Genomic DNA, 16,161 nt, shown 5'->3' with positions numbered 1-16,161 from the left:
TGGGCCCACGATGCCTCAGGCCATCAGGGCAGGGATGCCACCTATAAGTGGGCATGAGACCGAGGGGTGGATCTAACCATGGACAGTATTTCTCAGGTTATCCATGACTGTGAGACGTGTGCTGCCATCAAGCAGGCCAAGCGAGTGAAGCCCCTGTGGTACGGTGGGCGGTGGTCCAAGTACAAGTATGGGGAGGCCTGGCAGATTGACTACATCACACTGCCCCAGACACGCCAGGGCAAGCGCTACGTGCTGACCATGGTGGAAGCCACCACTGGATGGGTTGGAAACCTACCCTGTGTCTCATGCTACAGCCTGGAACACCATCCTGGGCCTTGAAAAGCAAGTTCTGTGGAGACATGGCACCCCTGAGAGGATTGAGTCAGACAACAGGACTCATTTCAAGAACAGCCTTATCAACACCTGGTCTAGGGATCATGGCATTGAGCGGGTGTACGATATCCCCTACCATGCACCAGCTGCAGGAAAAGTGGAGAGGTGCAATGGACTACTAAAAACCCAGTTGAAAGCTTTGGGTGGGGGATCTTTCAAGAATTGGGAGCAGCATTTAGCAAAGGCCACCTGGTTAGTTAACACCCAAGGTTCCACCAACCGAGCAGGTCCTGCCCAGTCTGAGTCCCTGAATGTAATAGAAGGAGACAAAGTCCCAGTGGTACATATCAGAGGTTTGTTAGGGAAGACTGTGTGGACCAATTCTGCCTCACGTACAGACAAACCCATTCGTGGGGTTGTCTTTGCTCAGGGACCAGGTTGCACGTGGTGGATAATGCAAAGAGATGGAACAACATGATGTTATTGTTCACGGAGATCTGATTGTGGGGTAAGAATGATGTGCAATATCACTGTTCATTGGATGTTACTGCCATTGTCTGTACATTAAACCATACAGACATGAGATAGAAGGAAATGTGTAAGTGTTGAAGGTCTGGGCAAGTGGAAGATGGAGAAGTAAATGTGAAAGTGTCGATGGTCTGAGCAACTGATAGATGGAGCTTTAAGTGACTGAAGTGAAAAGGGGGAAACCTGCAGCTCTGTAATATAGGGCCTGGATTCAGTGGTCCAGTGTGGGGATGTGATGAAGGCATGATGGGTATTGCTTATAATTTTGGGGGAAGAGATGGAAATTTTGTATGAATAATGCATGATGTGTTGTAGTATGTTGATGATATGGGGATAAGGGGTGGAATGTCCTGGGGTGACGTTATGATGCTTGTATTCCCATTCATATGTTCTGTGCCTTTAAGACCGTCTCTGAAGAGTGGAATTTTTGTTTGGGTTTCTCTTATCAGGGACACAGAAACAGGCAGTACATAGGGCTGTTTTTCACTTCTTGCTTTCAGCTTGCTGCTTTGCTTGCTCTCTTTTCTGCTCTTGCTTCTGCTCTGCTTTGGCCTCTGCTTATTAGCTAGTTTAACTAAACAGTCCAAATTCCTTCCTGGACTGTTTCTCCTCTCCTGTTTCTGTGACCATCTCGAACTTGCTCCGGACTTGGACCCGGGAACACCGAAGGTTTGGCTGCAGCAGCTGCCCCAGCGCTGGAAGGACTGAGAACAGAGCAACCACCCCCGAAAGAGACTTTCTGATTTTGTCATTTTCTCAGAGCAGTGTCATCGGGTATTGTTCATTTTGAGTGCTGGGGGGTGCTGTGCTTGTCAATAAACAGGTTCTTTCCACCTCTCTCCAAGGAATTTTTTCCCGAACCGGTTGGGGAGAGGGGCCATGTGGGTTTTCCTTTCTGGAGGGGCCCCCTTTGCAGATTCTTTAACAAATTTGCCCTAAACCAGGACAGTCCCCAAGGTCGCCAACATCCCCAGTGCCCCCAATGTCCCCAAGGTCCCCAAGGTCCCCAGTGCCCCAACATCTCCAGTGTCCCCAAGGTTTTCCAATGTCCCCAAGGTCCCCATCACCCCAACATCTCCAATGTCCCCAGTGTCCCATCACCCCAACATCTCCAGGGTCCCCAATGTCCCCAATGTCCAAACATCTCCAATGTCCCCCAGGTTTTCCAATGTCCCCAAGGTCCCCATCACACCAACATCTCCAATGTCCCCAGTGTCCCATCACCCCAACATCTCCAAGGTCCCCAACATCTCCAATGTCCCCAATGTCCTATCACCCCAACATCTCCAATGTCCAAACATCTCCAAGGTCCCCAAGGTTTCCAATGTCCCCAAGGTCCCCATCACCCCAACATCTCCAAGGTCCCCAATGTCCCCAACGGCCCCAACACCCTCCATATTCACAAGGCCCCCAAGGTTACCAAGGTCCCAAACATCTCCAGTGTCCCCAAGGTCCCCATCACCCCAATGTCCCCAGGGTCCTCAAGGTCCCCATTGCTCCAACATCCCCAATGTCCCCAGTGTCCTCCATACTCCCAAGGTCCTCAAGGTCCCCAACATCTCCAATGTCCCCAAGGTCTCCAATGTCCTCAGTATCCCCAAGGTCCCATCACCCCAACATCTCCAGTGTCCCCAACGTTCTCCAATGTCCCCAAGGTCCCCAAGGCCCCATCACCCCAGTGCACCTGATGTCCCCAGTGCCCCCAATTTCCCCAAGGTCCCCATTGCCCCAACATCTCCAATGTCCCCAGTGTTTTCCAATGTCTCCAATGTCCCATCACCCCAACATCTCCAGTGTGCCCAAGGTCCCCATCATCCTAATGTCCCCAAGGTCTCCAATGTCCCCATCACCCCAAAATCTCCAATGTCCCAAACATCTCCAATGTGCCCAACAACCTCCATATTCCCAAAGTCCCCAACGTCCTCAAGATTCCCAAGGTCTCCAACATCTCCAACGTCTCCAAGGTCCCCAGTGTCCCCAAGCTCCCCAAGGTCCCCAAGATCCCCATCACCCCAACATCTCCAACATCTCCAAGGTCGCCAAGGTCTCCAAGGTCTCCTCACTCATGTCCCCTCTCCCCCAGGCTTGTCCTCGGTGTCCTGCCACCCCGTCCTGGCAGGTGATGCGCTATTCCTGGTGGTGGCCCAGCTGCCCCGGGTGTTCCTGTGGGGCGCCGGTGGCTTCGCGCCGCATGTGGACATCCTGCACAGGGACATCCCACACGGGGACATCCCGCACGTGGACATCCCGCACATGGACATCCCACACAGGGACATCCCGCACAGGGACGTCCCGCACAGGGACATCCCACACAGGGACATCCCGCACAGGGACGTCCCGCACAGGGACATCCTGCACAGGGACATGTGGTTATGGGGTTCCATCAGGGTTATGGGGTCATGTGGTTATGGGGGTCCATCAAGATCATGGGAGTAAGCAGGGTCATGGGGTTATGGGGTTCCATCAAGGTCATGTGGTTATGGGGGTCCATCATGGTTATGGGGTTATGGGGTTCCATCAAGGCCATGTGGTTATGGGGGTCCATCAGGGTTATGGGGTTATGAAGGTCTATCAGGGTCATGTGGTTATGGAGGTCCATCAAGGTCATGGGGATTTATTGGGGTTATGGGGGTCCATCATGATTATGGGGTTATGGAGTTCCATCACGGTCATGTGGTTATGAAGGTCTATCAGGGTCATGGGGTTCCATCATGGTTATGGGATAGATCATGGGGTTATGGGGGTCCATCAGGGTCATGGGTCCAGGGGGTTTCATCAGGGTTATGGGGCCATGTGGTTATGGGGGTCCATCATGGTTATGAGGTTATGGAGGCCCATCAAGGTCATGGGGCCATGTGGTTATGGGGGTCCATCAGGGTCATGGGGTTATGGAGGTCCATCAAGGCTATGGGGTTATGGGGGTCCATCAGGGTCATGGGGGTCCATCAGGGTCATGAGGGTCCATCAAGGTCATGGTGGGTCAGCAGGATCATGGGGTTATGGAGTTCCATCAGGGTCATGGAGTTATGGGGATCCATCAAGGTTATGTGGTTATGGGGGTCAATCAGGGTCATGGGGGTCCATCAAGGTCCTCAGGGTCCATCAAGGTCCTTGGGGTCCATCAAGGTCAAGGGGTATGGAGGTCCATCAAGGCCATGTGGTTATGGGGGTCCATCAGGGTGATGTGGTTATGGAGGTCCATCAAGGTTATGGCGTTATGGGGTTCCACCAGGGTCATGTGGTTATGGGGTTCTGTCGTAGGAAGGAGACCAGGACACCAGATGGTTCATCACAGGTCCTGTTTATTGAAGAAAGCTTCAAACACTTAGACAGCAAATAATAAGCTCATTAATATTCTGTAAGCCAAGCAATCTATTGGTTAAACTATACCATGAACTCTTCCTCATTCCTTAGGGGTTACATCTCTCTTTTCTCATGTCTCTTTCACATTTGTTATCCTACTACAGCTAGGCCCAAGGACACGCTATCTCACAGGTGCAGGACTTGGAATTAGCCATGGCTTTGTACTTTTCCAATCTCTAGCCTCCTAAATTTCCCAACACTTCCCCTGTTTTATTTTTTATGAAAAGGAAAATTCTATGGGCTGTGTCACACTCTTTGCAACACAAAAACAGGCAATTCTAACAACTAAGTAGTATTTCAAACAGTATTCTCAGCTAGCAAGGTTTCTCTCTTACAAGGGATCTAAGCCAGGGAAACAAACCAAAAAGGCTATCACTATTTGTAGGATATGCTATACAACAGATACAAAAAGAATTCTATGTGCTACAAGGCTCAAACCAAACTCAGGTGTGCTAATACAACTTACAAAAATAAGCTAAAGGAGTAACATGTGCGCAGGTTTCACCCGTGTCAATTGTCTGGTCAGTTTGCTTTCTATTCTCAAACAGCAGATATACTTCAAACAGGAATTGCTCTACTCACAAATGCTTCTGATTGTCCTTTTTTAACTAGAGTTTCTCTGATGTTCACAACAACACTTTGCACACAAGTCATAAAAATAAACGCCTATCATAAAAGTATAGATCTATCTAACATCACTTAAACTTAATAGTACCTAGACTTAAAATGCTTAAACTTTAAATATTTAAACTTAATAGAACTTAACATTACTTAAACTTATCTTTACTTAAACTTAACAGATTTTTAAATCAACAGAACTTACATGTAAAATCACTTAAATCTAACAAAACTTTAACAAAACTTAACTGACTTTAAATTCTACATAACTTAAACCTAATATAACTTAAACAGAATCTAGCTTTACTTAAACTTAATAACACTTAAACTTAACAGGAGATAAACTTAACAAAACTAAACCTTAACAGTATTTAACATTTAATGGCACTTAATAGATAATTTAACTTAAACTACTTAGCAACGGATAATACTTACTATAGAAATAGAATATAGCATTTACTATAACTTACTTACAGGCCTGATTCTAAAACACTAAGCTAAAACAAGTTTCTTCACGTATTTGCTGCAGCATTTTTATACTTGAATGCACTTAATCATAAGAAGTTTGTTCAAGGTATACCTGTGGAAAAATTCTTTTAAATTCAGTGCTTGCTTTTACTTTTATCACATCTAAACAAAGCTTAAAAAATACAAAAAACACACTCATTGCATCTTGCTTCTACAACCACTTTAACACATTTTAAACATTTTAAAATTTTTTCAAAATATAATTTCAGAGTTTAATGTTCTACTGACTGAGTTAGTTGGGCTTCTGATATTTAAAGTCTCTTTTACAGTCCCTGCTAGGAAAAACAAAAAGTCCTTTTGAGTTAGGTGAAAAACGTCTTGACCGTAATGGTCCTCGGTGTCCTTTGTTTATTATCACTGGCTTCTTAATTGCAGTAGAAATCTTTCTTTTGTTGACAAGAGTCACATTTATTAAGCTGTTAGGTCTCACACTGAAGCTTTTGCCGGCTGCGGGGCGGAGGGAGAGTGCTCCCGCTGGAAGAAGCGCTCCGGTCCCGCGGCGCTTGTGTCGGAGGGGGCGAACGCCCCCGTGGCTGCCGCCGCTGCCGCCGCTGCAGCGCAGCATTTCAGGCGGCCGCTCGCCGCGGCTGCTCCCCATAGCGGAGCGCCCATGCCGAGTTCGGAGCAGCACAGCCTCGCAGGCGTCCCGAGCTGCAGCTGCTGCTGTGCACTCAGAGACATGCTGAAGTGTATTGTATATCACCTGCCATGCCTTGCTCGGTTTCTTTGCTGACTTATCATCTTCTAACACTGCTTCCCACAGTATATCCCCAGATTTTCTCCATTCCGAAAGTTCATGTGGGTTAAGGAAAGTTTCTTCAGCGTATCCGTAGGCTAATAACAAATCTATCCCTTTTATCCCTCGCCATTCTAGATACGTGGTGGATAACTTATATGCTGCTTGCCTTTTCATACCTCATTCGTGAGCGCTCTTGACGCTTTCCAGGCTTCCGGCAGCACGTATGGCTCAGGTCACCGATGTGAACCCCAAGGGTGCTTCAAAATTCTGGCACCGATGATTTAAAATATATTATGTTGTTGTCATTTACAGAACACACCCTGTGGGAAGAGGGATGGAAGTGTTTATTATGCTAATAGCAATGAGTATGCTAATAATGAGGAAAGGGCGGAATTGACAATCAACCATCTAGCTGGAGAAGGACAACACAAGCCTACCAGATAATCAAGCAGCAGGTATCCTCAGAGAAGTTTTGGATGATATCAAAGAGATGACTTTGAAAGCTTTAATCCAGGTATTGGATGGTAGCACCCTCCATTTGGACTAGCTTGGGTGGCTGCAGCTAAAGCTTTAGGACAATCAGACCATCTTGGGTGCCTGTTAAGTAAGCAAAGCAATGCTACCTCCCTCACACTGAGTGGCCTGCTCTCAGACATAGAGACGCTCAAACATGCCACCTTGCAGAACAGCGATAGAATTTTTACTCTGGGCACATGGGCATGGTTGTGTAGACTCTGAGGGTATGTGTTGCATGAACCTCTCCAGCCGCAGCGAGTCACTCCACAAGAGCATTCAAGTACTGAATGAAGAGTTCAAGAAGCTTCAAGTGGAAAACAAAGACTGGTTCAATAAACTCTTCCAATCCAAGGGATAAAAGGGTTGGATGATGTCTATCTACAACAGGGCATTTAATTTTCCTAGTTGTTGTTGTATTGTTAATTGTCTCATATTTGTTTAGATGCTTTTAGAAAGTCTTACAAAATTCTTTCAGTTTTGTCTTTGTTGTAAAACAGAAAGAGGGAAGATAGCCAACACAGGCTCCTCATGGACTCCTTGGAGGAGAGAACTGGAGGTCAGGATGGCACAAAAATCTCTCAGACACTCAATTTTGGAAGGAAATTCCTTAAAAGTACCTAAAAGTATACTTAAATCCATAAAGTACCTTAAAAACCTTGAGTATCTCAAGCCATTAATGAGCCCCACTGAGTGTCAGTACAAAGCTCCCCAGGGACTCATTAAAGCAGATAATTGGGGCCATGATTGTAAAACCTCTCACACAGTGTGTATCCAAAGGGAAACACCAAGTACCTTAAAATAACTGAAGTACCTTGTAGTATTAATGAGCCCCACTGAGTGTTGTTACTGACAAAGCCTCTCCAGGGAATAATTACTGCAGATAATTAGAGGCCATGATTGCACAAACCTCTCAGAGACTCCAAGGCAAAAGACAAACCCAAAGTTCTTTCAAAAACCTGCAGTCCCTGGGAGCATGAAGGAGCCCCCAGGGCCATTCCTGAGCAAATCTCCCCAGGGACTCCTTCCAGCAGATCCTTGAGGCCACTGGGATGTGGGCTAGGGGGGGATGCTGAGGGCAGGACAAGTGGCTGACAGTGCCCAGCCTGGCTGAGGCTGTGCCAGGAGGCCCCAGTACCTCAGGACAAGGTGTCTCCTCACAGCCCTTGGTGGCACAGACCCTGCTGTGCCCCAGGGCACCAAGACTTGGCTTCTCTTTGTCCCCACCTGTCAGCACTGTCTCTAGTTCTCTTCTCTGCTTGGGGCCTGGGGACACTTTCTCAGTTGTGCTCCTCAGTGGGACCCATTAAAAGTCCCAGAAACTTTGGAGTTTGATTCTGACTTGGAGTTCTTGAGAGGTTTCTTCATCTCCCTCTCAGGGACTGATGTTCAGGGCCTGAGCACAAAGCCCCAGAGGCTCATTACCGTTCTTGTGCTGTGTCTGTGCTGCTGAGCTGGGCTGGGCTCCTGGCACAGAGGCAGCTCCTGGTAAACAAGAAGAACTTGAAAAGCACATTTCTCTTGATGAGCAGCTCTTCTGCCAGCCCAGCAGGGCTGGGGCACTGCCTGCAGCCACCCTGGGCCCAGCACAGAGGCACAGAGATCTTCAATCAGTCAGGGCTGGGAAGGTGCTGAGAAGTGCCTGGGACAGAATCACTGCCAGCCCTTGGCACAGGAACCTCTGGCTGCAGGACAATGCAGCTGCAGCTCCTGGAGCCATCTCCTGAAGCTGGAACATCCCAATGCCTACAGACTCTGTGAGTACATTCTCTGATTTTCTCTTGTGCAGAGCAGCCAGGGGTGCCCAGGGCTGTCATGCAGAGCAGGGTCCTGCAGCCCAGGGTGTTGTGCCGGGGCAGGGACTCTGATGGCTGCCAGGGAATGCTCTCAGCCATCCCTGGCAGCTGCTCCCAGCACTGGGGGACAAGATCTGGGTGGCAGGAGACAGCTGGTCAAGCCTGGAAGTTTTCTCCTTGTGTGGGGTGGATGCTGCATTGTTCAGGACTGCTCCCAGCAGGGCATTAAACTGCTGAACATTTGCAAATAGAACATGCAGGGAGCACAGCAAGGCAGGGGCTGCATAAAAGAGAAAATCATGCTTTTTATTCTACTACTCTGGGTTACCTGGATGGGAAGTTGCACACAGATATTAATCTCTCAGTTCACATTTTGGAAAAAAAAAATGTTACCTCAGATGTGAATAAACCTGCAGAGCCAGAGCTGCCACTGGGCAGTGCCAGAGCTGGAAGGTCTTGCAGGGCAGAGCTGAGCACCCAGGGCTGGGCTGGGCTCTGGCAGAACTGGCAGGGCCCAGCCCTGGGCACAAGGAGGCAGCTGCTGGCAGGGACAGCTCCAGGCAGCAGAGCCCTGGGCAGGCAGTGGGGGGAAAGTGCCCCCACACTGTGCTGGGATAGTTAAAGTGCTCTCCAAACCCAACTATTCCATGAATACTTTTCTTACAGATCCCCATGGCAAGACACAGAAAATGTCCAACAGCAACTCCATCAGCCACTTCCTCCTGTTGGCATTGGCAGACACGCGGCAGCTGCAGCTCCTGCACTTCTGCCTCTTGCTGGGCATCTCCCTGGCTGCCCTCTTGGCCAACAGCCTCATCATCAGCGCCGTAGCCTGCGGCCACCACCTGCACACGCCCATGTTCTTCTTCCTGCTCAACCTGGCCCTCAGCGACCTGGGCTCCATCTGCACCACTGTCCCCAAAGCCATGCACAATTCCCTCTGGGACACCAGGAACATCTCCTACACTGGATGTGCTGTTCAGCTCTTTTTCTTTATGTTCTTCATTGGATCAGAATTTTATCTACTGACTGTCACGTGCTACGACCGCTACGTGTCCATCTGCAAACCCCTGCACTACGGGACCCTCCTGGGCAGCAGAGCTTGTGCCCACATGGCAGCAGCTGCCTGGGCCAGTGGCTTTCTCACTGCTCTCATGCACACAGCCAATACATTTTCCCTGGCCCTGTGCCATGGCAATGCCCTGGGCCAGTTCTTCTGTGAAATCCCACAGATCCTCAAGCTGTCCTGCTCCAAATCCCACCTCAGGGAACTTAGGCTTCTTGCAGTTAGTGTGTGTTTAGCATTTGGTTGTTTTGTGTTCATTGTTTTCTCCTATGTGCAGATCTTCAGGGCCGTGCTGAGGATCCCCTCTGAGCAGGGACGGCACAAAACCTTTTCCACCTGCCTCCCTCACCTGGCCGTGGTATCCCTGTTCCTCAGCACTGGCATATTTTCTGACCTGAAGCCCCCCTCCATGTCCTCCCCATCCCTGGATCTGGCCCTGTCAGTTCTGTACTCAGTGGTGCCTCCAGCCCTGAACCTCCTCATCTACAGCCTGAGGAACCAGGAGCTCAAGGCTGCAATGTGGAGACTGATGACTGGATGATTTTAGGAACATTAAAGTGTTGGGCAATTTCTGCAAATCACTTGTAATAAAAGTCATCTTTGATACTTCTTGTTCATTAGTTCTGGAAGTGTTTTTTAATTTACTTTTTTGATATTGTATACAAAGAAATGTCAGTGTTTGTACCGATTCTCATTTTATTTCTCTCCACCTTCCCTGCGGCCACAGACTGTCAATGAGGGGCTGTGTTCTTGGTGACTTTAAATGAGCTAAAGGAACTCCCAGCAGAGTTTTCTGCAGAGATGCCCTTTTGTTGCCTTCTCTGGAGCTGCAGCAGCAATGTCTGTGTGCAGAGATGGGGCAGATCAGTGCTGGCCCAGCAGCTGTGCCCAGCAGCAGCAGCAGCATTTGGTGTTGCCAGTGCTGCTGCTGTGGCCCTGCCCCACTGCCCTGGTGGCCCTGGTGTTGCTGTAGGGCCTGAGTGCTCTTGGGGCCGGGCACAGCCCTGGGGGTGGCAGTGCCAAGGCTGCAGCAGGGACAGGCCATGGGCACTGCTGGGGCAGCGCTGATGCCTCAGCCCAGGGCCTGGGGGCTCCAGGCTCCTTGTCCAGGCTCTCTCAAGAACACAGCCAGGCCAATGCTCAGCACAGAAAAGCCCCGTGAGCAGCCCCAGGCTGGCTGTGGGCAGGCTGGGGGCAAACAGCATGGCTGGGGTTCTGCAAGGGCCCTGGGGCAGATGGGAAGGAGCAGCAGAGCAGGGGCTGATCCATCCCCAGTATGCTGCACAGCCCAGGGCAGCGTTCCAGAGCGTCCTGATGGAGCTGCCAACAACATCCCCCCTCTGCAGCCCTGGCCTCTCCCCCAGCTCACACAGGTGCCCCATCCTTGCAGGCACAGACACAGCAGCACTGGCTCAGCAGCCCCTGTTTGCATTGCACAGAGCAGGGGGAGCACCCCCATGCTGTTGCTGTGGGGACATGAACCTGAGGGAGCACAAATGCCATCAGCCCCTGGGGCCAGCAAGGGCTGGGGGACACCAGGGAAACCACTCAGCTTTGTCCTGGCCTCTGCAGTCAGCCAGAAAGTTTGTTCCCATCAGCTGGGAGTTTCCTGTCCCACTGCAGACACTGTTGCTCAGAGCAAGGGCTGCGTGGCAGCCATCCCCAAACTGCCCTGAGCATTTCCTTGGCTTCACCTTTCATTTTTTTACTCTTATGTGGTACACATTTCTTCCTATTGCTCACCCCTATTACCTGCCCTGAAACTGCCCATCCCTGTTTGCCCTTTCCTCTCTGGCCCCACTCCCCATTGCAGTTCCTGACTTGGCACCATGGGAACGTCCCTTGGGCAGCAGGATCATCCTACAAGTGCTGCAGGAATTGTCTGCAGGCTCCTGCAGTGCCTCCTGCTGCTCCCTTGCCAGAGGCACCCCAGGCCAGGGGGGCACATCTGGGCTGCTGTGTCTGGCTCTGGGGCTCCCTGTTCTGGGCAGTGAGGAGGAGCTGCAGAGGCTCTGCAGGACTGAAAGGATGGGCTGTGGGGCTGGCAGGAGAAGCTGAGGGACCTGGGCTGCTGGAGCTTCTGAAGAGGAGGCCCAGGGCTCCTCCTGCAACTGCTCCAAGGGTGCTTTCAGAGAATCCCAGAATCAGCAGGGCTGGAAAAGACCTTGGAAATCATCAAGTCTAACCTCTGCCCTGACACCGCCTTGTGTCCTCTGAGCCTCCCTTTGTCCAGGATAAACAACCCCAGCTCCCTTAGCCACTCCTCACAGGACTTGTGTTCCAGACCCCTCACCAGCCTTGTTGCCCTTCTCTGGACACGCTCCAGCCCCTCCATGTCCTTCCTAAATTGGTGGGCACAGAACTGGACACAGCACTCGATGTGCTGCCCAACCAGTGCTGAGCACAGGGGAAGAATCCCTGCCCTGCTCCTGCTGGCCACACCATTCCTGAGCCAGGCCAGGAGCCATTGGCCTTCTTGCCCACCTGGGCACACTGCTGGCTCATGTCCAGCCTGCTGTCCATCAGTCCCTGCAGGTCCTTTTCTGCTTGGCTGCTGTCCAGCCCCTCTGTCCCCAGCCTGTAGCACTGCAGGGGTTGTTGTGGCCAAAGTGCAGGACCCGGCACTTGGACTTGTTCAACCTCACCTTGTTGGGTTTGGCCCCTGCCTCTATCCTGTCCTGGAGCCCTGCTCCCAGCATGAGCCCAGTTGCTGCTCCTGTGTCCTTCCAGTTTCATTGGCACTCCCAGGATGTTCCTGGTCACTTCCCCTCACTCCTGGCAGGATCCCTCCTCTTCCCAGTATGAGCCCATGCACTCACAGTCATTCCCAATTATGATGCAATTTGTCCCCAACATGACCCCAGTTTCTCCCAGTTGCTCTCACTTTCATCCAGTGTATTCCCAGTTCTCCCAGTTGCCCCTAGTATAGTCCCAGTATCTCCCAGTATGATCCCAGTCTCTCCCAGCAGGGCCCCAGTCACTCACACTTGTCCCCAGTTCCCTCAGCATGGTCCCAGTCACCCCCAGCACATTCCCAGTGGCTCCCAGTGTTGTCCCAGTCACCACCTGCATGGTCTCAGGCACTCCCAGTATATCCCAGTTGCCCTGAACATTCTCGTAGTCATTGCCAGGCACTCCCAGTTACCTGAGTGTGGTTCAGCTGCCCCCAGTTTTATCCCAGTCACTGCCAGGAAATCCCAGTTGTCACCAGCATGCATCCTGTCATTCCCAGTTGTTCCCAGTTCCTCACAGTGTGTGCACAGGCAGCTCCCAACATGGGCCTGGTAGCTCCCAGTAACCCCAGTCAGGGTCTATTGACATCCACTATAATCCCAGTAGGATCCCAGTCACTCCCAGTATGATGCCCGTGGCCCCCAGTGGGATCCCAGTTGCTCCCTGTCAATGCCAGCAGGACCCCAGTATGATCCTCATGACTCCTGGTCTCTCCCAGTATATCCCAGTCACCCCCAGCATGCTCCCAGTCACTGCCACTTCCTCCCAGTTCCTTTCAGCATGATTCCAGTTGCCCACAGCCACTACCAGTCAATCCCAGTATGATTCCAGTCACCCACAGTGTGATCCCAGTCTCAGCCAGCATGGACCCAGCTGCTCCCACTGTGATCCCAGTATGATCCCAGCTGCTGCCAGAATAGTCCCAGTTGTTCCCAGTTCTTCCCAGTATGATCCCAGTTGTCCCTCGAATAGTCCCAGTCCCTCTCAGCATGGTCCCACTCACTGCCAGTTGTCCCCAGCATGGTCCCAGCTGTTTGCAGTGTGGTTCCAGTCCACCCAGTATGGTCACAGACACTCCCAGTATATTCCAGTGTGCCCAGTAATGTTCTGGTTAGCTCAGAATGATCCCAGTCTTTCCCAGTTCCTCCCAGTTGCCTCCAGCATGATTTCAGTTTCTGGCAGTTGCCTGAAGTAAGGTCTTAGTTGCTCCCAATATAATCCCAGTTATAGTCTCAGTCCCCTCAGCATGGTTCCAGTACCTTCCAGTTGATCCCAGTTGCTCCCACATTTCCCCATTTTCCTCCCAGCATGGGCCCAGTAGCTCCCAGTAACCCCCAGTCAGGATCCATTCGCATCTGCTGTAATCCCAGTGGCCCCCAGGATGATCCCAGAGTCACCCAGTCCACACCAGTATGGTTACAACCACCCCGGTATGATCCCAGTCACTCCCAGATCCTCCCAGTATGATTCCAGTCATGCTCAGAGTGACTCCCTGTCACTCCCTGTGTGGGCCCAGTTGCTCCCAGTCACCTCCAGCATAGTTCCAGTCACAGCCAGCACCTTTCCAGTCACTCCCAGTCTGGTTCCAGTAGGATCCCAGTCACTCTCAGATACTCCCAGTACTATTCCTGTCACTGCCAGTATGATGCCTGTCAGTTCCAGTATGACCCCAGCATGGGCCCAGCTGCTCCCATTATCATCTAGGGGGGTTCCAGTTGCTCCCATTTACCCCCACTGTGGTTTCAATTGCTCCCAGCATATTCCAATTACTCCCAGCAGGTTCCCAATTAGTCCCAGTTGTCCTCAGTTGCTTCCAGCCTGATCCCAGTTGCTTACAGCCACTCCCAGTCACCCTCAGTGCAGTCCCAGTTGCTCCAAGTAAGATCCAGTTTGATCCAAGTTGCCCCCAGCATGGTTCCAGTTGCTCCCTGTTCCTCCCAGTGTGATCCCAGTTGAACCCTGTGGTCCCTTCTATAGTCCCAGTCACTCCCCATGTGACCCAGTCCCTGCCAGCATGATCCCAGTCATGCCCAGTTGCCCCCAGTGTAGACCCAGTCACTCCCACTCACTCCCAGTTGCCCCTACCATGGTCCCAGTTCTCCCCAGCATGGTCACTCTTGTTCCCAGTCATTCCCAGTATGATTACAAACACTCCCAGTACATCCCAGTTTCCCTCAGCATGTCCATGGCTCTTCCCAGACACTCACTATGTTTCCAGTAAGGTGCTTGTTATCCCAGTATGTTCTCAGTCATGCCCAGCATATCCCAGTTGCCTCCATCATGCATCCAGTCATTACCAGTTCCTCCAGTTTGCTTGCAGCATGATCCCAGTTTCTCTCAGTTGCTCCCAGGGGCCCAAAGTGTGATCCCAGCTGCTCCCTTTCAATACCAATAGGAGCCCAGTAAGCTCCAGTTTGATCCTTGTCACATGCCAGCACTCCCAGTATGGTCCCAGTATAATCCCAGTAACTTCCAATTACTCCCAGGATGGTCCCAGTTGCCTCCAGCTAGATCAATCCAGTCAGTCCCAGTATGATGCCATTTGCTCCCAGCTGTTCCCAGTCGCCCCCAGCATGGGGGATGATGTGCAGGGTGTATTCCCAGTCACTCTCAGACACTCCCAGTATTAGTCCAGTCCCTACCAGTATGATCCAAATATGAGCCCAGAGTGCTCCGAGTCCCTGCCAGGATGAACCAGTTGTGTCCCACATGGTTCGAGTTGCTCCCTTTCACCCTCACTTTCATTGCAGACACTCCCAGTATGTCCCAGTATAGCCCAGTTCCTACCAGCACATTCCCAGTCACTCCCAGTCCCTTCCAGCATGATCCCATTTGCTCACAACCACTCCCAGTCAGCCTCAGTGTAGTGGCACTCACTGCCAGTATGATCCCAGTCACCTCCAGCATGACCCCAGTTCATCCCAGTAGAAGCCCAGCGGCTTCCAATCATGCCCATTATGTACCCGGTCACTACCAGTTCCTCCCAGTTTCTCCTTGCATGATCCCAGTTGCTCAGAACTGCTCCTGGTCACCCTCAGAATGATTCCAGTCACTCCCAGTATATCCCATCTGTCCCCAGTATGGTCTCAATTGCCCCCTGCAGGCTCCTACTCCATCCCAGTATGATCCCAGTATGATCCAGTCTCCCTCAGTGTGATCGCAGTCTGCCCTAGCATGGGCCCAGCTGCTCCCAGTATGATCCTCGTAGCATCCCAGTACAATCCCAGTCACTGAAGGTGTTGATCTTTGACATCCCTGAAGGTCCCTTTTGGTCCTGAAACAGACTTGCAGAATCCTGAAACAAAGAACTGCTGAATAAAAATCAGTAATAACTATTAAAAGAAATCCCTTGATATTTATCAAACAATATTGAGAAAATTTCTGGAATGCCTTGGGCACTGTCCTTAATTGAATCACTTGGGCTGAGTCTGACTCAGTGGCTTTCCAATACTTTGAGCTGGTAGCTCTGTCCACCTTCCACAGAACGGTGCTCCAGGTCCAGGTAAAGGGATCAAAGCCCCCAAACCTGGCGGTGGGCAGGCCAAACAGCCCAGACCTGGCCTGCAGGGTGGGGTCTTTGTTCTCACAGCCCACCCCCACCATGCTGCCAGTGCCTTGGCAGCAGGAGTGACCGAACGCTTTTTCCCTCTCCCCCAGAACCACCAGTGCATGCTGGTGGCTGGGAAGGAGAAGCTTTCCCTGGGATCTCCATCCCGGATCTGCGGGTCTTCTTTCCCCAGAAAAAGTCAGCGATGCTCGCTCTCCAACACCCCCACCCCTAATCCTGTGATTCAAATTCCAGTGTTCCTGTTTTCTGTTCCTCAACATCACCCCATCCCCTCTGGGCTTGTGGCCAGAGGCAGCACCTCTGGGAGCCATATCCCCCACGCCACTGGCGCACGTGAGGGGAGTCAGGCACCCCAAATCCCAGCGAGAAGCCCCTG

At 51.4% G+C, this 16,161-nt stretch overlaps 1 protein-coding gene across 1 annotated transcript in view; it reads left to right on the top strand.

Moving 5' to 3' along the window:
• Positions 1 to 9,488: 9,488 nt before the first annotated feature.
• Positions 9,489 to 16,161, top strand: part of LOC134434134 (olfactory receptor 14J1-like) — a gene marked incomplete at its 5' end in the record, with an annotated part of 32,781 nt that continues 26,108 nt past the window's right edge. Inside the window, one exon of the mRNA XM_063182826.1 lies at positions 9,489 to 9,950. Coding sequence (XP_063038896.1) covers positions 9,489 to 9,950 — 462 coding nt within the window. The remainder of the gene's footprint in view (positions 9,951 to 16,161) is intronic.

Source organism: Melospiza melodia, unplaced genomic scaffold (genome assembly GCF_035770615.1).
Source record: "Melospiza melodia melodia isolate bMelMel2 unplaced genomic scaffold, bMelMel2.pri scaffold_32, whole genome shotgun sequence".
In the NCBI taxonomy this organism is placed as follows: Eukaryota; Metazoa; Chordata; class Aves; order Passeriformes; family Passerellidae; genus Melospiza; species Melospiza melodia.
Note: the sequence above shows the minus strand (reverse complement) of the source record. Positions and strands in the feature narration are given on the sequence as shown.